Source organism: Jaculus jaculus, chromosome 5 (genome assembly GCF_020740685.1).
Source record: "Jaculus jaculus isolate mJacJac1 chromosome 5, mJacJac1.mat.Y.cur, whole genome shotgun sequence".
NCBI classification, from domain to species: domain Eukaryota; kingdom Metazoa; phylum Chordata; class Mammalia; order Rodentia; family Dipodidae; genus Jaculus; species Jaculus jaculus.
In genome coordinates this window covers 140,157,934-140,181,895 of record NC_059106.1, presented here as the reverse complement: position 1 = coordinate 140,181,895, position 23,962 = coordinate 140,157,934, and the positions used below count along the sequence as shown (strand labels likewise).

Genomic DNA, 23,962 nt, shown 5'->3' with positions numbered 1-23,962 from the left:
AAAATCCATTGCAAACATATTTCCCATCTTTCCTGGCCCTTTCTACTGAGGCTCCCAATACCATGCAATCTAGGAAGTTTGAAGCCATATGAAAGACTTTTAGGCAAGTTAGGAGATCCTGAGCAACTTGAGTTCTATGTTCCCATTGGTAGCAACATGCTGAGGGGTCCTCAGCCACACAGCAGTGTTGAAAAGGCAGAACATTTGGATTGCTTAATCCGGGAGAATTTTATTACCTTGGACAGGGGGTTATGCCCAAATCCTTGAGCATGCTGAACAGACACTGTACCACTAAACTACACCCCTAGCCCCTGGGAAGATGGATGGAGAGTTTCCCACTACCTCTCAAGAACAGGAGTAGAAGAAAATGGGAAGAAGGCAGACTTGGTGGCACACACCTTTAATCCCAGCACTCAGGAGGCAGAAGTATGAGGATTGCTGTGAGTTCGAGGCCAGCCTGAGACTACATAGTGAATTTCAGGTCAGCCTGGGCTACAGAAAGACCCTACATCAAAAAAAGGGAGAAAAATGGGGAGAAAATTCCAAGAATGATTTATTTTGGTATTAAACACTGAGTCAACAAGTACCAAAATGCAATTTCTACATCCATGGTTAAAGAGCTTTGTAAGAAATAAGCTAAGAGACGTGCTCTGGCTCCAAGAATGACACTGGCCACTGCTAAACACCTGCTAAACATGAGACACTCTGATCCTCTGATCTTTTGTAAGATTGATCTTTTGTAAAATTGAGCAGTGGGTTTGGTGAATATAAGGGACTTTTTAATTTAGTTATTCGCAAGCAGATAGAAGAGAAACAGAATGGGCATGCCAGGGCTGCAAATGAATTCCAGATGCATGTGCCACTGCATCTATCTGGCTTTATGTACGTATTAGGGAATCTAACACCAGTCATGAGGCTTTGCAGGCAAGCACCTTAACCACTGAGCAATCTCTCCAGACCCCCCCCCCGCCCCCATTTTTTGGTTTTTTGAGGTTTTGGTTTCTTGCTCTAGCCCAGGCTGACCTGGAATTCACTATGTAGTCTCAGGGTGTCTCAGGGTGACTTCATACTCATGGTGATCCTACCTCTGCCTCCCAATGCTGGGATTAAAGACATGTGTGACCGCACCCAGCCTTATTTTTCTTTTTGGAAGTAAGGCCTTACTCTACCTCAGGATGACCTGGAATGAACTCTATATGCCCAGACTAGCCTTGAACTCACAGTAATCCTCCAAACTCTGCCTCCCCAATGCTGAGATTAAAGGTGTGGTGCCCAACCTTTTAAATTTTTTATTGAGAACTTGAAGATATGAATATATTGCACATTTGTCTTATTCCCATCTGTTGATGCCCCTTTCCCCCACTCTATACTACAGAGGGCTCTCAGTGCACTGGTCAGTCCCTGGGGTGGGGGAACAACAATGCCTCAGTACACCTTCACAACCTGTGGCTCTTAACGTTCTTCCCGCCCCTCTTCCACAGAGTTCCTGAGCCTTGGAGGGCATGTTACAAGTCTTTATTGTTGAGCTCGCTTGGTGAATTTTGAATCTCAGTGTCTATTGCCATCTCCCTGGAGGATAATCTTAAACTAGCCGGAGAGTGGCACTCATACTCAGTCATGTAAGAAGGGGCTTTTTAGAACGCAGTGTGGAGCAGGTCAGGAACAAGAACTGGAATCCCTGAATCTGAGCCGCCTCTTTGCTCCTTTTCATGCTATCAGAAGTGTGGGATGCCAGACTGTCCTTAGGATGCCAAAAGACTGTCATGATAGCAAGAATTAAGGCATCATGGGAGGCTTGGGAGAGGTCACAGGAATATCAGCAGCTCATTGTCTTTCAGAACCAGGTGCCATTATATATTTAAAGCATTACAAGGGTTGGAAGCAATAGGGCAGAAACATACAGGCGCCATTGGTACACTAGGATTCTTTGGGGACCTTGGCATTGGGAGTGTGACTCGTCAGATCTTTGGTGTCTACGGGGAAGGAGTGTGCACTCACCCGAAAGGCAGAACAGCAAATGGCTATGGCCAGAAGCAGCAGCCGTGAGATCCCTGAAGGAGGTCCCAATGTCCCAACCCAGCTGCCTGGGTCAGTGTGCCACTTTCTACAGTTGTATCTTGGGCACTGGCTGCTTTGTCATATTAGGCGTCTCCTCCAGCTCTGCAATGTGAAGACTAAGGTCGTCCTTCCAAGCCCCGACCAGCAGGGAGGATAAGGCTGGTGGGTCCTCCAGGGTCAGGTGGGGAAACATGAGTGTCTCATTTTTGAGGGACAAGTGACACTTCTCTAGGACGTGCCTGGTTGTCCCAGGGGTTACCACAAGGAGGCGGCAGAACCAAGGCCCGCCAGCCACTTGGCAGGCTGGCTGCCTGGTGAAGTTGTTCAGAGCTTGGCACAGGACCCAGTCCTCGGCCCCACCCATGTCCACCACCTCCACAGGTGACCCCAGACCTGAGAGGTGTAGCAGATGCTTGGGAGGCATATAGGTGTGAGTGAAGAGCAGCGTGTAGTGGGTAGGCATGCCTGGGAGCGCAGGCACATGGACCACCTGCTCTAGGAACTTCAGGCCAGGTACCAGGCCCCCCTGATGCAGGCAGCCAAAGAAGAGGCCACCTAAGGCATTAAAGAGGACCAAGGTGCCCTTCCAGGGCACAGGTTGTGTTCGTGGACTGCAAAGAAGGACTAAAGGGACGATGAGGGGGATGAGGAACCGAGCCTCTTGGTGGCTAAAGGCCGACAGCAGGATCAGAGGCACAAAGTAGAGGAGAAGGAGAGAAAACCTGGGGCTGGACCGCAGGCTCGGGGTACCCAGCGCCCTCCGGAAACCCATCTGTGCAAAGGCTCGGAGGCAGACTTGGAACTGTCCCCACGCAGCCCGCAGTGTCCGGGCGTGCAGGACACCGAAGAGCAGAAAGCCATTGACTGCCAGGTGAGTGAGCCGCGCATGTGTGCCGTGCCTCGCAAGGTTTTGGGGATCCAGGTTGTAGTGCAAGAAGTTGACAGGTGTAAGAACCAGGCTACTTGATCTAGATAAACTGGAGAAATACCAGCTGTCGGTGGCCACAAACATCAGTGTAGTGAGGGCTGCCCCGGGCAGCAGCCTCAGGGCCTCCCGGGTCAGGGTCTTGAAGTTAGGCTCCAAGACTCTGTGGACACCCCACAGAAAGAGTGGGACCACAGCAAAGGCTAGAAAGGTAGGCCTGTTGAAGAAGCCAGCAGCCACTATTGCTCCAAGTAGCCAGCTGTACCACCACGGACCTGGGTCAGGCTTCTTGGGTGTGGAGCTCCACGCCAAATAGGGAGACACCAGCGCCAGCAGCCATGTGAAGAGCAGTCCCTCGATGGCGTTGGAGAAGGTCCTTGTGTAGAAAACCAGAGTGACATAGGAACCAGACAGTAGAGCCAGGGCGTTCCAGCGATCTGCCCCCCACAGTGGGGCCAGATTATACGTGGCCCCATCCAGGGCAAAGGAAAGAACCGTGAGAAGGAGTCGGGGCCCCACGAGCAACACATAGCCACTTACTGGGCCAGGCCAGGGTCCCAGCTCTTCCCAGAGCCTGAGTAACCAGAAGGCCAAGCCTGAGGTCAGCAGTGGGAAGACCACCGTGCGGCAGGAGCTGCTGGGGTAAAACTCCCAGGGCCGCGTAGCCTGCACGCCCAGGATGTCCTCTGCAGAGAGAGAGGCAGAAGTGAGCCAGTTCCAAGTTTAGGCACGTGCTGGATAGTTTCTACGATGACACCTGGATTGCCCGCCCCCTAGTGGTCACTCTCGGCACAACGTCTGGGACTGCAAAGGGAGGGTTTTACTGCTGCGGTTAAATGCCACTTGGCAGCCCTGACTGAAACAGATTATCAGATGGCCTGACTTCCTCACGCCAGCCCTTCAACGACAGTTTTCTTCGGCTGCATGCAGAGGAGGCAGGCAAAGACCTAAAAGAATGAAAAGGATTTGATGTGTCCCCGCTGGCTTACGCTAGGAAGGGGCTATTGACAAGGCATGTGGGTGGCTTCCACAAGCTGACAGCAAGGAAATAGCAACTATGGTTCCACAGTTGAAGTGAATTAAAATTTGCCAACAGAGATCTTTGAAGCTGGGAGCGGTGGTGCACACCTGTAATCCCAACACTTGGGAGGCAGAGACAGAAAAATTACCAAGAGTTTGAGGCCAGACTCTAGTGAGTTCCAGGCCATCCTGAGTTATATAGCAAGACCTCAGAAAAGGGGGTGGGGCTAGAGAGATGGCTTAGCAGTTAAGGTGCTTGCATGCGAAGCCTAAGGACCCATCTTCAATTCTCCAGATCCCACATTAGCCAGAGGCACAAAGGTGACACAAGCGCAAATTCACACATGCCCACTAGGTGGCGCAAGCATCTGGTGTGCGATTGCAGTGGGTGAAGCCCTGACACACCAATTCTCTCTCCCTCCCTCCCCCTCTCTCTCTCTCTCTCTCTCTCTCTCTCTCTCTCTCTCTCTCTCTCTCTCTCTCTCTCTCTGTGTGTGTGTGTGTGTGTGTGTGTGTGTGTGTGTCACTCTTGCTCTAAAATAGTAATCATTGTTTAAAAAAAACTTGGATGCAGATTTTTCCTTAGAGCTTCTGACAAGAACTCAGGCCAGCCAATATCTTGAGTCCAACCTTGTAATAGCCTGAGAACCCCTGCCAGATATGAATGTATGTGCATGTGTATGTTGGGGGGGAGAGATGCATGTGTGCATATATGTCCTTATGTGTGCATGCTGGTGGGCTCCAGAGGATGGTCTTGGGGTTTCATACTCAGGAATGTTGTCCCCCTTGAGATGGGGTCTCTCATTGACCTGGAGCTCACTGATTAGTCTAGACTGGCTTGCCAGAGAGTTCTAAGGACCTTGAGTCTCTGCCTCCCCAGTGCTGGGATTTCAGACACACGTGGTCACACCTGACGTCCATGTCAGACTTCAGATCTACAGAAATGTGAAGCAACGTGGGTGCAGTTTTAAACTGCTAGGTTTGTGATGATTGGTCGTGCAACACAGGAAATAAATCCAGGGTAGCTCAAGGTAGGCTAGGCCATACCTTGTGAAGGGTTAGGGAGGAACCATATCCAGGAGACAAAATGACAGTACAGCCTGAATGGAGACAGAAAAATTTAGCACCAAGAAACTGTGGTGTAGGGCCCTGCCTCAAAAATGTTTTAAGAAGTTTATAACTTATAAAACATGATCAGAAAGGGAGAAGGCCCTCCTTCCTAGAGCCTTCATGAGACAACTTGATGTAGATCACATCCCCAGGTAAGCTTCCCAAGCCACTGGGGAAGCCCACCTCTAAAGTTGTTTCCTTGACAGGTCCAACGCAGCTTTCACTGCGAATGAACCAGTGGTCGAAGCAGATGCTGAGGCTTGGTTGGTATCATCCAGAAGGTCTTTGTCACCACCCAGCAAGGAGGTGCTTTTCTCAGCTCTCATTGCTCATTTGTCCCCACATGCTCTTCCCTCCTCACTAAATATCCAGGCAGCCCCTCAGGCAGCTTCTGTGGCCACAAATCTTAACCCTACGCAGGGAGCTTTACCTGCCATGACCTCAGGCGACTGGAAGAACTCATCTGGGTGTATGTAGCCAGTCTGGGGAAGGAGACACCACAGCACTCGGAATAGGCTAAGGCTGCCCCAGAGCACCCTGGCTGCCATCTTCAGATCAAATTCTGGTCAAAAGTGTGGAATCACATCATATCTGCAACAGGTGCCACTCTACATCTGCCAGAGTGACATTTGGTAGTTATTATAATGTAAGTAATAATTCCTGAAAATTGTAGGAACAAAATCAGCAATCTTGTCATATTCTAATAACTACAATAGCCAGGTGTAGTTGCCCATGCCTTTGATCCCAGTACTTGGGAGGCTGAGGTAAGAGGATCACTGTGAGTTTGAGACCAGCCTAGAGCTATAAAGAGTTCCAGGTCAGCCTGGGCTAGAGTGGGACCCTACATTGAAAACAAAATTTAAAAAGAATACCTACAGTATTCTAAGCTATCATATGTACTCACTTAGAACCTTTCTGGTCTAACCTGTGGTGATAATTTGTGTATCTCTACTGCTATCAGAGCTGACTTCACCACTGGAAATAGAATCTTAGTACTATTTTAAAAAGATACTCTTGGGCTGGAGAGATTGCTTAGTGGTTAAGGTGCTTGCCTGCAAAGCCAAAGGACGCAGGTTTGATTTCTCCAGGACCCATGTAAGTCAGATGCACAAGGGGGTGCGTGCCTCTGGAGTTCGTTCATTTTCAGTGTCTGGAAGCCCTGGCATGCCCGTTCTCTCTCTATCTGACCCCCCTCCCTCTCATAAATAAATTATATATATATATATATATATATATATATGAAAAAATTTCAAAATGTTCATTAATATTTTATTTATTTATGAGAGAAAGAGTGAGAATGAATGAACTGTTGCTGCTGCAAATGAACCCCAAACTCAAGTTCCACTTTGTTCATCTGTCTTTACTGGGTACTCAGGAATCCAACCCAGGTTGTCTGGCTTTGCAAGCAAGCACCTTTCTCTCCAGCCCTATTTTTAAAAAATATTTATTTATTTACTTGTTTATTTGAGAGAGGGAGAGAGAAAGAGAGAGAGAGGCAGAAAAATGGTCATGCCAGGTCCTTTTTTGCTATTGCAAATGAACTTCAGATGCATGCTCCACCTTGAGCATCTGGTTTACGTGGATACTGGGGAATCTAACTTTTTTCAAGACAAGGTCTTTGTATGTAGCTCAGGCTAGCCTTAAATTCGTGATTCTCCTGCCTTAGCCTCCCAAGTGCTAGGTTTATAGTTATTAGAGTTTTCAATGTAGTCAGACTAGAGAACCAATTATGGAAAATCCTCAACTTATTCAGAAAATTTACCCCTAAGCTTTTGTTCCCTAGCAGGGCCTGGTGGCACTTGCCTGTAACCCAGGCACTGAAGCTGAGCAGGACGATCATGACTTCAAGGCCAGCTTTGTCTACACAGAAAGTTCAGAGTCTAAAGCCTGTCAGGCAGGGTTGATGTCCCAGTACCCACAAAAAGCCAGATGCACAATGTGGCACATGCATCTTGAATTTGTTTGCACTGGCAAGAGGCTTTGGTATATTCATATTCTCTGTCTCTCTCCCTCTCTCTCTTTCTCTCTCTCTCTCTCTCTCTCTCTCTCTCTCTCTCTCTCTCTCTCTCCCTCTCTCTTTCTCTCCCAAGTAAAACACTTTCAAAATAAAATTAAATTTTTTTAAAGTCCTGAGGTGTTACGCTCACCATGCACAAAGGCCTAGGTTCAATCCCACGCAGTGCAAAAAATCAAAGATTCTGTTCCTCTAGATCTAGTTCTCACCAAACCTGTCATTTATCAGGGTTCAAACGAGGGGGGGGGGGAAGCCAGTAGAGGGAAGAGATGGCTCAGTGGTTAAAAATACTTGCACTTGCTTGCAAAGACTGACAGACTGAGTTTGATTCCACAGTACCCACATAAAGTCAGATGCACAAAGTGGCTCATGTGTCTGGAGTTTGTTTGCAGTGGCAGGAGACCCTAACATGCCCATACTTTCTCTCTGTGTCTTAAATAATAAAAATATTTTTTAAAAAAGAAAAAGTATGTGTCAGGCAGAAGGAAAAAATAATTCCAGATATAATATCTGAAAAAAAAATAGGAACAAAGAGCAAAGAAATTGGACAGTAGCTTGGAGACATCTGGAAAGTGGAGGTCAAGCGAGGGTCATCATCTCCTTCCACTTCTGGTGGTGGGGCAGAAATGGGGAAGCTTTCTGAGCAGCATTCTGTGGCCAGTCACCAGCTTGGCTGTGGATACAAGGCCACTATGGCTGCCTGGTCTTTGAGTCTCAAACAGAACACTGTCCTTAGTGGCTCCTCCAGCAGGTCAGTTTTATGGTGTTCTCAGAGTTATTCCTGGAGATTGGGTGAGAGCTTGGATCCACAGAGGCACTCCCCTCTATTAAACCCCTTTGTGATTGAAGTACTTGGTTGGTGGCAAATAACATCAGCAAGAACTCTGGACTCAAGCCTGGCATGGTGGTGCACGCCTTTAATCCCAGCACTCGGGAGGCAGAGGGAGGAGGATCGCCGTGAGTTCGAGGCCACCCTGAGACTACACAGTGAATTCCAGGTCAGCCTGAGCTAGAGTGAGACCCTACCTTAGGGGGGAAAAAAAAAAGGAGAAAGAAAGAAAGAAAGAAAGAAAGAAAGAAAGAAAGAAAGGAAGGAAGGAAGGAAGGAAGGAAGGAAGGAAGGAAGGAAGGAAGGAAGGAAGGAAGGAAGAAAGGAGGGAAGAAAGAAAGGAAGAAAGGAAGGAAGGAAGGAAGGAAGAAAGAAAGGGAACTGCAGGCTCAAGCAACTCCTGTCACATCCCACAGCAGCCAGGCTTGGTGTTGCCAGGGCCCATTGCTGCTTCTCAGTCATGCTCTTGAGTCTGTCTGGCTCCTCATGCTGGAGAGAGATGGCGATCTCATTCAGGCATGACCACACTGGAAGTGCTGTGTTGTGCTGTGCAGCTAGCTCCTTAAACACACACACACACACACACACACACACACACACAACACCTATTTGGGGCTGGAGAAATAGCTCAGCAGTAAAAGGCACTTGCTTGCAAAACCTGACAGTCCAGGTTCGATTCCCCAGTACCCACCATAAAGCCAGATGCAGAAAGTGGTGCTGTGTCTGGAGTTCGTTTGCAGTATCAGGAGGCCCTGGCACACCCATACTCACTCTCTGTCTCTCGCTCTCAAATATAAAGATATTAGAAGAAAAAAAAATGGGGATGAAGAGATAGCTTAGTGGTTAAGGCACTTGGCTACAAAGCTTAAGGACCCAGGTGCAATTTCCCAGTACCCACGTAAGCCAGATGCACATGGTGGTACATGTGTCTGGAGTTCATTTGCAGTGGCTGGAGGCTCTGGAATGCCCATATTCTCCCCCATCCTCTCCCCCTCTCTCTCTAATAAATAAATAAAATATTAAAAAGTAAAATCTGTCTATCATCTTCTATCTACTTATTTGTCTGTGCTTGTTTGTGTGTATGTAGATGTGCATACATGTGTGTACATGTGCTTGTGAAGATCAGAGGAAAACCATGGGTCATGTGCCACCAACCTTTTTTTTTAAAGATATTTTATTTATTTGAGAGAGGGGGGGAGAAAAAGAGTGGAAGAAACAGATAGTGAGAGAGAATGGGCGTGCCAGGCCCTCAAGCCACTGCAATCAAACTTCAAATGCATGTGCCACCATGTGCATCTGCCTTAGATGGGTCCTGGGGCATTGAACCTACATCCTTAAGCTTCGCAGGCAAGTGCCCTAACGACTAAGCCATCTCTCCAGCTCTCACCAACCTTTTTAAATACAGGGTCTCTCTCTCTCTCTTTCTCTCTCTCTCTCTCTCTTTGTTTTGTTTTGTTTTGTTTTTAGAGGTAGGGTCCCAGTCTAGCTCAGGCTGACCTGAAATTCACTCTGTTGTCTCAGGGTGGCCTTGAACTCACAGCCATCCTCCTACCTCCGCTTCCCAAGTGCTAGGATTAAAGGCATGCACCACCACACCCAGCTTAATACAGGGTCTCTTATTGGCCTGGAACTAATTAAGCAAGACTGGCTGGCCAGTGAACCCCAGAGATCTGCCTATATCTGCCGCCCCAGAGCTGGGATTACAGGCGTGTACCACTGTGCCCATATTTATTATTTTTAAATATATATATATATATATATATATATATATATATATATATATATATAATTTTTTTTATTTGAATGAGAAAGAGATAGAGAGGGCAAGAGAGACTAGGTGTGCCAGGGCCTCCAGTAACTGCAAAAAAATCCAGATGCCTGTGCCTCCTTGTGCATCTGGCTTATGTGAGTCCTGGGGAATTGAACCGGGGTCCTTTGGCCTTGCAGGCCAATGCCTTAACCACTAAGCCATCTTCCCCAGCCCCTGGTTTTTTGTTTTTTTTTTTAAGTGTGCTCTGGGCATCAAACTCAGGTTCTCATGCTTACAAAGTGAGCACTTTATTGACTGACCTATCTCTCCAGTCCTAGCTCATGCAAAATAGTTTTATTGAGATATAATTAATATACCATATAATTCACTCATCTAAAATGTACCACTGGTGGTTTATAGCATATTCATAAATAAGTGTAACAGTCCATCTTACTTTTGTTTGTTTGTTTGTTTTTTGAGATAGTATCTCTCTCTAATCCAGGCTGACCTGGAATTCACTATGCAGTTTCAGGGTGGCCTTGAACTAACAGCAATCTCTGGCTCCTGAGTTCTGGGATTAAAGGCGTGTGTGCCACCACGTCCGGCAGCAGTCCATTTTACTGATATTTTTAAATGGTTGGTTGGATTTTATAAAACATTTTTGCTTATTTGCAAGAAAGAAAGAGAGAGACGCTAGATGTACCAGGGCCACCATCAAGGAACTCCACACACGCACCCCTATATGGCTTTACACGGGTACTGAGGAATGGAACCTGGACCGGCAGGCTTTGCAAGCAACCTCCGTTAACCTCTGAGCCATCTCTTCAGCCCTTTCTGTTTGTTTTAAGAGATGGAATCCCACTGTCTGTCCAGGCCGGACTCAAGTGGCTCCTGCCTCTGCCTCTCTAGTAACTCGCACTGTAAGCACTTGCCACTGTGACCTGCTCATTATCTCACTTTAGCTTCACAAGTCTTCAGTCCCGTCAGCTTGCCTATCTTGTAGAGGAATCAGCAGACTTTTGAGTCTAAGATGACATAAGTAACTCGGTGAAACTGGGAGTTGGCCCCTTTCTGCTTGACTCCAGAGCCTGGTGCACTGCCTAGCGCGTTCTGTACCCCTCGGGCACAGTGCTGCCCAATAGGGCCTCATCTTGCCCAAGCAAATCAGCCCTGGTCCACTTTCTTTCTCGTCCCTCAACAGGCTGTACCAGCTTTGCCTTCGGCCATTTTATTCCATTGCCATCCCTCTGAATCCAGGTGTGCCGTGACTGCTATACGTGTGCCCTGGGATTCCTCAGCCCTAGGCGTGTCTGTGCAGAGGTGTCATGGCTGAAGCCCCAAAGTTGGCCGCGCACAGTTGAATGGCAGACGCTGCCTTCGTCCCTGAGTGTGTCAAACAGCAGGAAGCAGTCTCTGCGCGCCCAAGGAGAAAGATGTTGAAAGGCCAGCTGCAAACAAGCCAGTCCCGGCCCTCGGCTCCCTCCCCCAATGCTGCCATCTTTCCGGCTGTGACCAGGAGAGCAACCTGGATAGGGGGTTCGGGCCCAGCTCTGCACGTCTTGAGGGCCAAGTCCAAAGTCTCCACTTAGGCACACAAGGCCTGCGCACTCTCCTTTCTTTGTGAGTGGAGCTTGGTGCCCTAGCCATGGGGTGCTTTTGTAGCCCCTCCTCCATCCTGCGGGTTCTCACAGCTCCCTGGAGGCCTTTGCTCACTGTGCTAATAGCACGGAGGTTAAGAGCAGCCATGACTTCCAGCAGCTCAGGAGTCAAGCCCTTGCTCACCACTTGCTCATGGTGAAAGAGCATTCAATCTCTGAACCTCAGTGTATATCTCATCTGCAAAATGAGTGCCTACCTCGTGGCGGTTGTAAAAAGCACAAATGCAGACAAGAGGCAAGTGGTTGAGTTCATGACCCGTTCTGCTTCAACTGCCCGCATCTCCAGGAACCTTCCCAAAGCCCGCTTCCCACAGAGCCTGTGCCAAGGTTTGCTATGAGCTGGGCTCTCACCGTCACTTCTCGGCCCTGCTGGGCACATGGGCCCTTGGACTGGGATCCATTCAGATGTCTTAGACCTAGTCTAAGGGCTGGAAAGATGGTTTGGCGGTTAAGGCACTTGCCTGTGAAGCTTAAGGACCCAGGTTCAATTCCTCAGTACCCACATAAAGCCAGATGCACATGGTGGTGCATTTGTCTGGAGTTTCTTTGCAGTGGCTAGAGGACATGGAGTGCCCATTTTCTCCCATTCTGTCTCTCTCACATAAATAAATAAATAAATATTAGGCCTAGTCTAGAGTCCAGTCTGATCGATCCCAATGCGGTCATCTGCCAAGAAGATCCAGAGATCCCCGGGAGGAGATGGCAACCTGGGGACTCTGAGCACAAGTGGGAACATTCTCGAGAGCCTTTGGCTGCCAGTGCAGCCGGCTCCCCAGGCAAAATGCCAGGTTGGAGGAGGGGGTTCCTAGTGGCTTCGTCTTGACAACACCCTAGGGGGCGGAGCCAACGCCGAGGGGCACGACGAATACACTCACCTGAGCCCAGTGAGAGAGCGAAGTCTGCTTATTCACTCAAAGGAGCATACGGATTCGCCTGGCTGCGGCTGGCGCGTCGGTCCACATCCTGCGTCTTCCGCAGCCGGCTGGCTAAGGCTCTCGGAGGCAGCAGGGGGAGCAGGAGGCTGGGGGAATAAAAGGACAGGTGCCGGGGCGCTAGACGGGACCGTGGGGTAGGGGAGAACCGCGGAGACAAGGGGTACGGCGCGCGGGGGCGGGGAATGTGCGGGGCCGAGGCGGGCAGAGACCATGTGATGGGAGGGGTACAGCCAAGGGGAACCGCTGCGCCGGGCGCAGGGGGTGGGGTGCTGGGGGACAGGCCACGCCGGAAGGGCTGGGGTGGGGTGGGGTGGGGTGGGGAAGCAAGAGACTGCTGGGCCGGCCAGCTGCGGGTGATCAGTCGCTCATTCGGGTGGACTGAGCCAGAGGACTGGGGTCAGCTCTGGACGCCTGAGGTTTCTCAGACGTCCAATGCGTGCGCGCAGTGACATGTCGACTCTGGGTGCAGCCGTTGCGCGTGGCTCACGCCAAGTGAATGTCCCTCCTTCACATTGATTGCAAACTTCTTCCTGAGAAAGCTTTTGGGTCGTGGCTAATGGGGGATTGCAATCCGAGATCTCCATCGGATCTAGCTTTGGGAACAGTTTTAGGGACTCAAAGAGAGGGTCGCCAGCACAGCCACCAAATGCTTCTTCCGGCCCATTACATGCAAAGACCATGCTCTTCGAGACCAGTCCATCCCAAGGACAGAGTGAGAGTAGCTTTGCTAAATGCCTTCTCCTGTGCGGGGCACTTTACCCTCACATTGACCCCGAAGCTACAGTACGTTCCGCAGGGGCGTGGGGGGGGTGAGCTGCCTGGTCAGCACTGGGAGGACTGGGACTGGCTGCCTCCGTCCTCTGGACGCCAGTGGAGCCCATGTTTATTCCTTCGTTAACAGCGACTACAAACCCACAGCGCTAAACACAATTAAGGAGACTGGAAGAGAATAAAGATTTTCTATTAAAGGCACATCACTTAACCATCACAACTAAGCTACAAAACGAAAACTCCACTCTGCAGCAAGAAGATTCCAGGTGATACCGGAGTGGTGGCGCCGCACGCCTTTAATCCCAGCACTTGTGAGGCAGAGGTAGGAGGATTGCCGTGAGTTCAAGGCCAACCTGAGACTACATAGTGAATTAATTCCAGATCAGCCTGGGCTAGAGCAAAGCTCCACCTCAAAAAATTAAAAAAGAAAAGAAAACAAGAAGATTCCAGCTGTTAACCACCTCGACGGAGGTACTCTTTTTGAGGTGAAGATGTGTGGAGATGAAAAGTGACATTTGAGAAGGACAGGTAAGGTAAAAGACAGTCTTAAGGAAAGCAACATCGGTGGCTACCACAGTATGTGTACAAGTGCTCCATGGTCGCCAAGAAAACTTTGTGCTGGCCCACAGAGTCCCCCTCTGTCCTTGTCCTTGCCCCCACAGGGCTCCCGGGCCCGCCCCCCTCACCTGGGAGGACAAGCCTAAGTAGCCTCCAACACCAGGCCTTCCTAGCAAAAGTTAGGAGGATTCCCTGCTCATAGGGACCTTGTGAGGTAACATTATACTACTGGGTTGTTAGTTCTTTCTTTCTTTGTTTTAATTTTTTTGAGGCAGGATTTTGCTCTAGCCCAGGCTGACCTGGAATTCACTTTGTAGTCTTAGGCTGGCCTCGAACTCACAGCGACCCTCCTACCTCAGCTTCCCGAATGATGGGATTAAGAACGTGTGTCACCAGGCCTGACCTATTCAGCTGTTTAATAGATGGGGACACGGAGACTCAGCAAGTTCTCAGAGGGTCCTAGGAACCCCAGGCAAGTCTGGCATCAGGAGAGGACAAGCCTGGGCCTCTGGACGCAAAGTCAGTGCTCTGAGAGTGAAGAATCCCCTCTTACCTCTCTTACTGACAAACAGCACCGCCAGCTCCTGGGTCTTCCCCAAGGTTCCTTGCAGGTACCGCTGGCGGACCCGGTTGGAGAAAGCTGCCAGCGAGAATGTGGCTGCCAATAGCTCCTCTGCCTTCCTGGGATCTCTGGCAGTTGCTGGTCTGTGAGTCGGCTGCGGGCATAGATTAAAAAAAAAAAAAAAAATTATGCTCTATTCCCCGCCCCCTTTGCGCCTCCAGCCCGGCCCTAAGCCACTCTTTCCCCGGTTGGGGCTGAGTCACCCGCGCAACGCCTCGGAGGCTCCACCTGCAGCGCTGGCCACTGCGGTCCCCAAGGCGAGGCCCGGAAGGCTGGGCAAGGTGGGGCGGGGCATCGCCTGCCCTCTCGGTGGCCGCTTCTCAGCTGCGGCCAGGGAATTAGGCCAGGGTATTTATCCTGCAGGAGCGGGACGGGGACCCGTGCTCCTGCAGGCGCCGCCCCCGCCCTTGTGCATCCCTTCCCCTTGTAGGCGAGCCACTCTTGATCACTAGCTCTTTTTGGCGCAAGGACACAATCGTACTTTAATTAATTGTCTATTTATATATATTTCTTTAACAGGGTTCCTTGGAACTCCTCCCGCTCGGCCTCCAGAGGGTTGCGATTCCAGGCGTGCGCTCATGCTCGGGCTCATGGCCACACTTTTGTAGTCCACAGCCACCCTGGGGTGGGGGAGGGCTCGAGGTCCAGCGTTAGCCTTGTGTGTGCGAGACCCCGGGCTCTTCCTTAGAATCCAACAAAAACAACAACAAAAATACTTTGAAAAAAAATAAACAAACAAAAAACGACCATTAGGCAGGCAGTGGCAGGTGGCGATGCGACTGGGAAGTGACACAGCCCCGCGCTCCCGCGCTCCCTTTCTGCACTGCGCAGGCTGGGAACGACGGGTTGGTTCTAGGCTGTCCCACAGCCAGGGGCTGCAGGGAGGTCGCCGTGTCCCCAGGAGTCCAGGCCCTGCCAGCCGAAGCCAGGTCGGGGAGGGATGGGGGACGGACGACTCGTGGGATGGGGATGTGGCCAAGCCCGGCCTCTATCCACCACTGAGGAGCTGTGGCCTCAAGTCCCCGCCTACCGCTAAAAGGGGAACGTGGCCGACTGGTGGAACTACAGGCTTGAAACGTGTACCATCGCCAATCTAGAGCTGGGTGGGTGGCTCCGTGGTAGAGCGCTTGCCTAACATGCTTACAGCTAGTAAGCATGTAGTCTTCCTCAGCACTTGGGAGGCTGAGGTAGAAGGATCTCTGTGAGTTCAAGACCAGCCTGGGGCTCAAAAGCATAAGGACCTGAGTTTGGATCTTCAGCACCCATATAGAAGCCAGGTGCAGAGGCATATGCCTGTAATCCCAGTGCTGGGGCAGCAAACACAGGAAGATTCCCTAGGGCTTGTGGCTTAGTGAGTCTCGCCAAACTCATGAGCTTTAAGGGTAAGTGAGGAAACCCTGTCTCTAAATGGGGAAGTAGCTAGAGCTGGTTTTGAACTCCTGAACTGTTTGTTTTTTATTTTAAAAATCTTTTTAGGGCTGGAGAGATGGCTTAGCGGTTAAGGAGCTTGCCTGCAAAGCCAAAGGACCCAGGTTCAATTCCCCAGTACCCACTTAAGCCAGATGCATAAGGTGGTGCATGCGTCTGGAGTTCGTTTGCAGTGGCTACAGGCCTTGGCAGGCCCATTCTCCATTCTCTCTCTATCTCCCCCACCCTCTCTGCTTGAAAATAAATAAATTATGTACACACACACACACACACACACACACACACACATATATACATACATATATATAGTTTTAAATTTTATTTTGAGAGAGAGAGTGTGTGCACAAGGGCTTCCAGCCACTACAAATGAACTCCAGACACATGTGTCACCTTGTGCAGACAAAGGACTTAACCACCAAGCCATCTCTTTAAACTTGTTTTGTTTTTTTTTTCCCTGAAGAGTCTCACTGTAGCCCAGGCTGACCTGGAGTCTCAGGGTGGTCTCAAACTCACAGTGATCCTCCTACCTCTGCCTCCCGAGTGCTGGGATTAAAGGCATGCACCACCATGCCCAGCCCTTTTTAAATACTTTTATTTATTTATTTAAGAGAAAGAGAGAGAAAGAGGGAAGGAGGGAGGGAGAGAATGGGCACACCAGAGCCACTAGCCACTGCAAACAAACTCCAGACGCGTATGTCACCTTGTGCATCGGTCTTACATGGGTCCTGGGGAAATGAACCCAGATCCTTAGGCTTTGCAAGCAAGCACCTTAACTGCACAAAGCCATCTCTCCAGCCCAAGCCCAGTTTGTTTTGAGACAGGGCTCCTCTGTCTCAGGCTGTCCTGGAATCACTATGTAGACCAGGCTGGCCCTGAGCTCACGGGGATCCGCCTGACTCTGTTTACTGGGATTATAGGTGTCAGCCACCACACCTGGCTTTATAGTATGCTTTTCACTGAACACTTATTTGTCCTAGATCAGATGGCCTGCTGTTTGGTGACTGACCTGTGACCAGGTATACCCTTTATAGGAAACTTGTTCACACTGGCAGGTGCCCCTGTGGCTCCTGTATGGGTAGTGTCCAGTTTATTCCTAGCAAGACAGCCCTCGATAGAAGAACCCTGACAAGAGACAAAATCCCGTGTGTTAGGTGCCTGAGCCACAGGGTAGGCAAGCCAAGGAGACATGCAGGATATCTGGAGTGGTCACAGGTTTTCTGGGAAGGAGGCGCTGACTAGGGTGACGGGGCTCTACCTGGTGCGGTCCTCAACCAGCATCCCGGGAGCTAGGGAGAGCGTAGGCTCTGTGGGTAGAGGCCTTTATTGGGGCCCAGAGTATTAATAAGTAGGCTCCCCAAGATGACTTCTTTTTATTTTTTTTAAATTCATTTTTTAAGTGATCTTCACTTCTTTTTTTTGTTTGTTTGTTTATTTTTATTTATTTGAAAGCGACGGACAGAGAGAGAGAAAGAGGCAGATATAGAGAGAGACAGAATGGGCACGCCAGGGCCTCTGGCTACTGCAAATGAACTCCAGACATGTGCACCCCCTTGTGCATCTGGCTAATGTGGGTCCTGGAGAATCGAGCCTCGAACCAGGGTCCTTAGGCTTCACAGGCAAGCAATTAACTGCTAAGCCATCTCTCCAGCCCCTTCTTTTTATTTTTGAGATGGGGTCTCATTCTTAAGTCAAGCTGGCCTTGAACTCACAGTAATCCTCCTACCTCAGCTTACCCCATGCTGAGATTATAGGTGTGAGCCCCCACTCTGGGCCTACCCCAAGGCAAATTCTAATCGGATGGTGTACAGCAAGCATCTTGAGTCTTGGGGCCACAATGGGACTTAGGAGTGGTTGTTGAAGTGTGCATCCACTCAGTACATGGTGGGTATGAGGTTGGGTGAATCTGGGAGGCTGTGTTTACTTGGGGTTACAGGGAAGTACTTAAAAGCAAGGGCCTTTAAATGCTGAGCTAGTTCCCCATTTAGAAAACAGTGACAGTATCTAGGGCCAGACATCTGGATTCACCACAATGAGGAGCTGGGGGTGAGCAGAGCACAGGAAACTGCCCGAAGTGACTACTAAACTTTGCTTTTGGAGCCTTCGGTTAAACACGTACTCAAAATGGGCTCTGAGGCAGCACAGTTTCTAGTATTCACAGGAGAGTGTGCCATAAATTCCCTTTTCATCACCAGTGTTTTCTACTATATGGCCACGCCACAGGTGGTCCTTTTGGACCTTGTGGATAATGTTGGGGCACCCTCTCAGGACACAAAGGGGGGGGGCATTTGGGTTGTTTCCACTGAAGGATACTGTGAATACAGTGAATTTCACCAACCTATACAAGCCTATGCGTGCGCGCATGTTTTCATTGCTCTTGGGTGAGTATCTCGGCCGGCTTGTTGGGTGGTGAGCCATGCTGTCCTTTGGTAGCACTAAAGGTTGAAGCCAGGACCTTGCACATGCCGGCCACGTGCTTTCCCACTGAATTGTATCCCTAGCTCCCTTTTTGCTTTTCATTTTGAGACAGGGTCTCGTTAAGTTGTTCAAGCTATCCTTAAATTCACCCTGTAGCCAGGCTGTCCGGGAAGTTATTTTTTAGTAGAGGTGCTGCCGAAGCCAGCACGTGGCCTGGAACTTATTATGCCCCAGTTTAGCCTCCCAAGCGCTGATAGTGCAGGTGGGCACCAAAGGCCTGGCTAGAGTGTTTCTTTCCTTCTCCAGGAAGCTGTCAGTTTGTTTTCAAAGCAGTTGCGCTGCTTTCTTACTATCAGAGATGGATCAGCGTGGTGGTTTGCGGTCGCCTCTACATCCTGGCTCAACCCCTTCCTTCCCTCCCTTCCTTTCCCTTCCCTTTTCTCTCTCTCTCTCTCTTCCTTTCTTTCTTCTTTCCTTCCTTCGTTCCTTTCTTTCTTTCTTTCTTTCTTTCTTTCTTTCTTTCTTTCTTTCTTTCTTTCTTTCTTTCTCTCCCTCTCTCTTTCTTTCTTCCTTTCCTTCCTTCCTTCCTTTCTTCCTACCTGCCTTTCTCTCTCTCTTTCTTTCTTTCTTTCTTTTAGATAGGGTCTCAAAAGCCCAGGCTGGTTTGGGAATTCATTATATAGTACAGGAAGACCTTGAACTCTTACTTATTTATTTATTTATTTTGTTTTTTCGAGGTAGGGTTTCACTCTGGCTCAGGCTTACCTGGAATTCACTATGTATTCTCAGGGTGGCCTCAAACTCACGGTGATACACCTACCTCTGCCTCCCTAGTGCTGGGATTAAAGGCATGTGCTACCATGCCCAGCTGACCTTAAACTTTTCTTTTTAATGCTTACTTATTTATTTGGAAGTGACAGACAGAGAAAGAGGCGGAGAGAGAGTGAGAGAGAATGGGCACGCCAGGGCCTCCAGCCACTGCAAATGAACTCCAGACGCATGTGCCTCCTTGTGCATCTGGCTAACATGGGTCTGGGGAATCGAGCCTCGAACCAGGGTCCTTAGGCTTCACAGGCATGTGCTTAACCACTAAGCCATCTCTCCAGCCCTGGCCTTGAACTCTTCATTCTCCTCTGTCCATCTCTTACATTCTGGGATTACAGATAACCTCACTAAAAATAATTATTTGTGGGCTGGAGAGATGGCTTAGCGGCTAAGGCATTTGCCTGCAAAGCCCATGGGCCTGGGGTTTGATTCCCCAGTACCCAAAGTGGCACACGCATCTGGAGTTCATTTGCTGTGGCTAGAGGGTCTGGTGTGCCTATTCTCTCTCTCACTCTCTGTGTTTTTTTTCTCTCTCATATAAATATTTATTAATCATTTATTTATTTATGAATGAGAAAGAGAATGGGTGCACCAGGGCCTCCAGCCACTGTAAACAAATTCCAGATGCAAGCACCATCTTGTGCATCTGGCTTATGTGGGTCCTAGAGAATTGAATCTGGGTCCTTGGACTTTATAGGCAAGTACTTTAACTACTAAGCCATCTCTCCAGCCCTTTTAGATTTTGTTTTAAAGTTTGTCCATTCACTATTTATTTATTTATTTGAGAGAGAGGCAGATAGAAAAAGAATGGGCATGCCAGGGCTTCTAGCCTCTGCAAACAAACTCCAGATACATGTCATCTTGTGCAAGTGGGTAATGGGGAATAGAACCTGTGTCCTTAGGCTTCACAGGCAAGTGCCTTAACTGCTAAACCAACTCTCCAGCCCTCAGCCCACTTTCCTAATGGCATCTTTCAAAGAGCCAGAGTTTGGGTACGGGGAGGACTGTTCAGTGGTTAAAGCTGGATGTGTAAAAACCTGCCATCCCAGGTTCAATTCCCCAGTCTCCCATATAAACTGGAGGCAAAAAGTGGCCCAAGCACCTGGTGTCAAGAGGCTCTAATGTGCCCAAAATAAAAATTTAACATTAAGAGCTGGAGTTTCTAATTGTGACAGCATCTAATTTATTACAAAATTTAGAACTGGGCATGGTGGCTCATGCCTACAATCCCAGCATTCAAGAGTCCAAAGTGGGGGTTAGAGGGATGGCTTAGCAGTTAAGGTGTTTGCCTGCAAAGCCAAAGGACCCAGGTCCAACTCCCCAGGACCCACGTTAGCCAGATGCACAAGGGGGTGCAAGCATCTGGAGTTTGTTTGCAGTGGCTGGAGGCCCTGCCATGCCCATTCTCTCCCTCTCCCTCTTTCTCTGTCAAATAAATAAGAATAAGAATATTTTAAAAAGCAGGGTTCGGTGTTGCACACCTTTAATCCCAGCACTTGGGAGGCAAAGGTAGGAAGATTGCCGTGAGTTCAAGGCCACCCTGAGACTACATAGTGAATTCCAGGTCAGCCTGGGCCAGAGTGAGACCCTACCTCAAAAAAACAACAACAACAAAATATTAAATACAAAAAATGAATCCAAGGTGGGAGGATTGCTGGGGTTTGAGGTCAGCCTGGGCTACAGAGTGAGTTTCAGGTCAGCTTGGCTGAGAGTGAAACCCTGTATCAAAAAAATAAAAATAAAAAAGGGCTGGAGAGATGGCTTAGCAGTTAGGCACTTGCCTGTGAAGCCTAAGGGCCCCTGTTCGAGGCTCGATACCCCAGGACCCAGGTAAGCCAGACGCACAAGGTGGCACATGCATCTGGAGTTCGTTTGCAGTGCTTGGAGGCCCTGGCGCACCCATTCTCTATCTGCCTCTTTCTCTCTCCATCTGTCACTCTCAAATAAATAAATAATGATAAAAAATTTGTAAAGTGGGCAAGGTGGTACACACCTGTAATATCAGGACTCAGGGAGGCAGAGGCAGAAGGATGGCAAATGTGTATTTGAGATTAACCTGGACTGCATGGAGAGACCCTGTCTCAAAATACCAAAAATATTTTCCTTGTAGTATAATACATCTTGGGTGCTTGGGATTGACTATAGGGTCTCATGCCTGTTAATAAGGGCTTCATACCCTTAGCTCTTTAGTTTATTTTTATTTATCTAAATTTTGAGATAAGTTCTTACTAGTTTATTCAAATCAGCTTTAAACTCACTCTGTAGTCCAGGATGTCTTTGTATTCATGATCCTCCTGCCCCAGCCGCTCAAATAACTGGAATTACAGGCACGAGCCTCTAGGCCTGGCTTGGGTCATGCTTTTAGACCTAAGAAAGTTTTGCCTACCTTAAAATTTTCTCTGATTTTTTAAAAAAATATATTTTATTTATTTATTTTAGAGAGAGAAAGAGGGAGAGAGAGAGTGTGTGTGTGAGAAATAGAGAGAGGGAGAATGTGCACTCCAGCCACTGCAAACGAACTCCAGATGCATGCACCCCCTTGTGCATCTGGCTTACATGGGTCCTGGGGAATCAAACTGGGATCCTTTGGCTTTGCAGGTAAATGCCTTAACTGCTAAACTATCTCTCCAGTCCCTTCTCTGATATTTTTGTCTATAATTGAGAAAGATTATGTTTTCTCTTCAGGTCTCTGATACATTCCAATTAAGTTTGAAGTGAAGGTCAAGACTCATTTCCCTCCACACAGATATCCAGCTTTCCATCATATTTCCACCATATCTCATTAAAAATATGCCTTTGGGCCAGATGTGTTGGCACATGCCTTTAATCCCAGAAAAAATCCCTCCCCCTCAAAAAAAGAAGATTTCTTCTCCCTTTCCCACTTTGCCTTACCTTACATACATACCAAATTCCATGGTGGTTAGTCCACCGCTAGAGACGAGCAAGAGAGCGATTCTGGGCTCCTTGACAAGGTCATGTTATTTTGGGAACTGCCTTGCTGGTAGTGAGCCGTTGTGGGTTTGTGGATTGGATTATGGGGGTGCGGAGGGGGAGATGTGGAGCTAGAGGTAAGCCAGAGCCACCTGGCATCTAGGGTGAGAGAGAGCCTCCTGTGTCTGGCTATGAAGTGTGCACTTCACCCTAGGGAGAAGAGAGGCTGCTGAAATGTTTTCATGGGGGAGAGGGGTTAGAGAATGACATGCTCAGATTTGCAGCTCACACAGTCTATTAGGGCTGCATGGGCAGGCCCGAAGGCAGGCTGACAGCGAAGATCATTTATTATGTGCCAGGCATGCCCACTCAGTTAATATACCCAGGTAAATAATGCTATTTGTTGTTTCATTTTTAGACAGGATCTTGCTCTATGACGTGGGCTGGTCTGGAACTCTGGATCCCAAATGCCGGGACGACAGGTTGTGCCACACTATGCTCCTCAGGAGGTCATGATTGTATAACTGGGAGGTGATGATGGGAAGGGAACTGCATTTTTATCCTGCTTTTATTTTGTTTGTTTGTTTTTGTTTTTGTTTTTTTGAGGTAGGGTCTCACTAGCCCAGGCTGATCTGGAATTCACTATGTAGTCTCAGGGTGGCCTCAAACACATGGTGATCTTCTTACCTCTGCCTCCTGAGTGCTGGGATTAAAGGTGTGCGCCACCATAGCCTGCCTTTTTATTTTTTCAAACAAAGTAAAGACTTTACTTTTCATTTGCAAGGATGAGAGAAGGGAAGGGAAGAGAAGGGAAAGAAAGAAGAGGAGAAGGGAGGGGAGAGGAAGGGAGGGGAGGAGAGGAGAAGAGAGGAGAGAAAAGGAGAGGTTAGGGCTTCTTGCCATTGTAAACGAACTGCAGATGCATGTGCCACTTTGTGCATATGGCTTCACATGGGTACTGGGTTAAGGAAAGTGTAATAGAAAAGTGAAAGAGAACATCAGACTTGATCTCTCCAGACTGTTTATTGAGAGAAACAGCAAGGGGCAGCAGCCTTCCCGCAGGATGGAGTCTGAAGCCCTGAGCCAGGCTGGGGTTCAAACTTATAAGGAAGATCCTAAGGAAAACAGACTGTGCCAGGTGTAGTAAAGAACTTGTAGCTGTTTGTGTCCTTGTTCAGAATAGGCTTCCTCAGGATACCTCTTGGTTGGGTGATTTCTACCAGCAGTGTGAACCAGACTGCAACAAACTGTCATTGAATCTGCTGCCCAAGTCCCGGACCTGCCTCCTGGAGCAGTGGTTCTCAGAGCTGGCCGTGTTTCAGAGCCCACTGCAGAGGGGTCTGAGCCTCATTTGTCACCCCCATCAGAGCTTTGTTTAAGGGAGGATACCCAGATGGTCCCTAGTCCTTCAAGGCCATCTAGGCTAAGAGGAGTACATCAATCAGGGAAGGTGTCAAACTTAATGAGGCCAAATACTTCTGTTGCTACTTTATTGCCCATAAGCTTTAGGATGGCTATTAACTCTTTACTTCCCTTTAGTTTTCAGGGAATGCAGGGAGCGGCTACAGATGCCATTACAAGATGGCACTGACTTCCTGCTGAGGGTTGTGATGAACAACCCCCTACTTGGTCATATCCTGGCGACAGTCTTGCTTGATGCTGCGCGTGCACATGATGTAATGCGTCCTGGGCCTTTCCCGTGGCCCTGGGTGGTGGGTGAGCAGGTGGCGGCCAATCCGTAGGTGTCTTGTATTATTACACCCTATAAAAGCAGCTACACTCCTGCGCCCCGGCCCCTTCGCCATCAACTTTCCTGTTAACCAAGAGGCTCTCCAATAAAGTGTGATCAAGAAGGATCTTCGTTTGCTGGTCGTTCTTCTCCTGCTGGTCAGGGAGTTCGCCGCAAAGTGGTGCCAAAAACCCGGGACGCCGGGTGCCTTGTAGGCATCAGGCGAGGGGCCGAAGAGGATCCAGAACTTGACACATGGAGAGGAAGACCGCGGTAAGTTACCCCAGTCATGCTAAGCCCGTATTTGATTCTTGCCATTTTTATTCCTGTGTGGTTCATTTTTCTTGTTGTTTGCTGCTCTTGGTGCCATTGTGACGAACCTGG

The 23,962-nt window shown here is 49.0% G+C and overlaps 1 protein-coding gene across 1 annotated transcript; it reads right to left on the bottom strand.

Moving 5' to 3' along the window:
* Positions 1-1,283: 1,283 nt before the first annotated feature.
* On the bottom strand, positions 1,284-23,869 carry Pigz (phosphatidylinositol glycan anchor biosynthesis class Z). Its single transcript, XM_045149185.1, has 6 exons — positions 23,861-23,869; positions 14,182-14,344; positions 13,065-13,203; positions 12,276-12,385; positions 5,544-5,675; positions 1,284-3,669 (listed from the first exon to the last, which is right to left on the bottom strand). Exons 1-6 carry the CDS (start codon positions 23,867-23,869, stop codon positions 2,105-2,107), a joined length of 2,118 nt encoding a protein of 705 aa, XP_045005120.1. The 3' UTR covers positions 1,284-2,104.
* Positions 23,870-23,962: the final 93 nt, after the last annotated feature.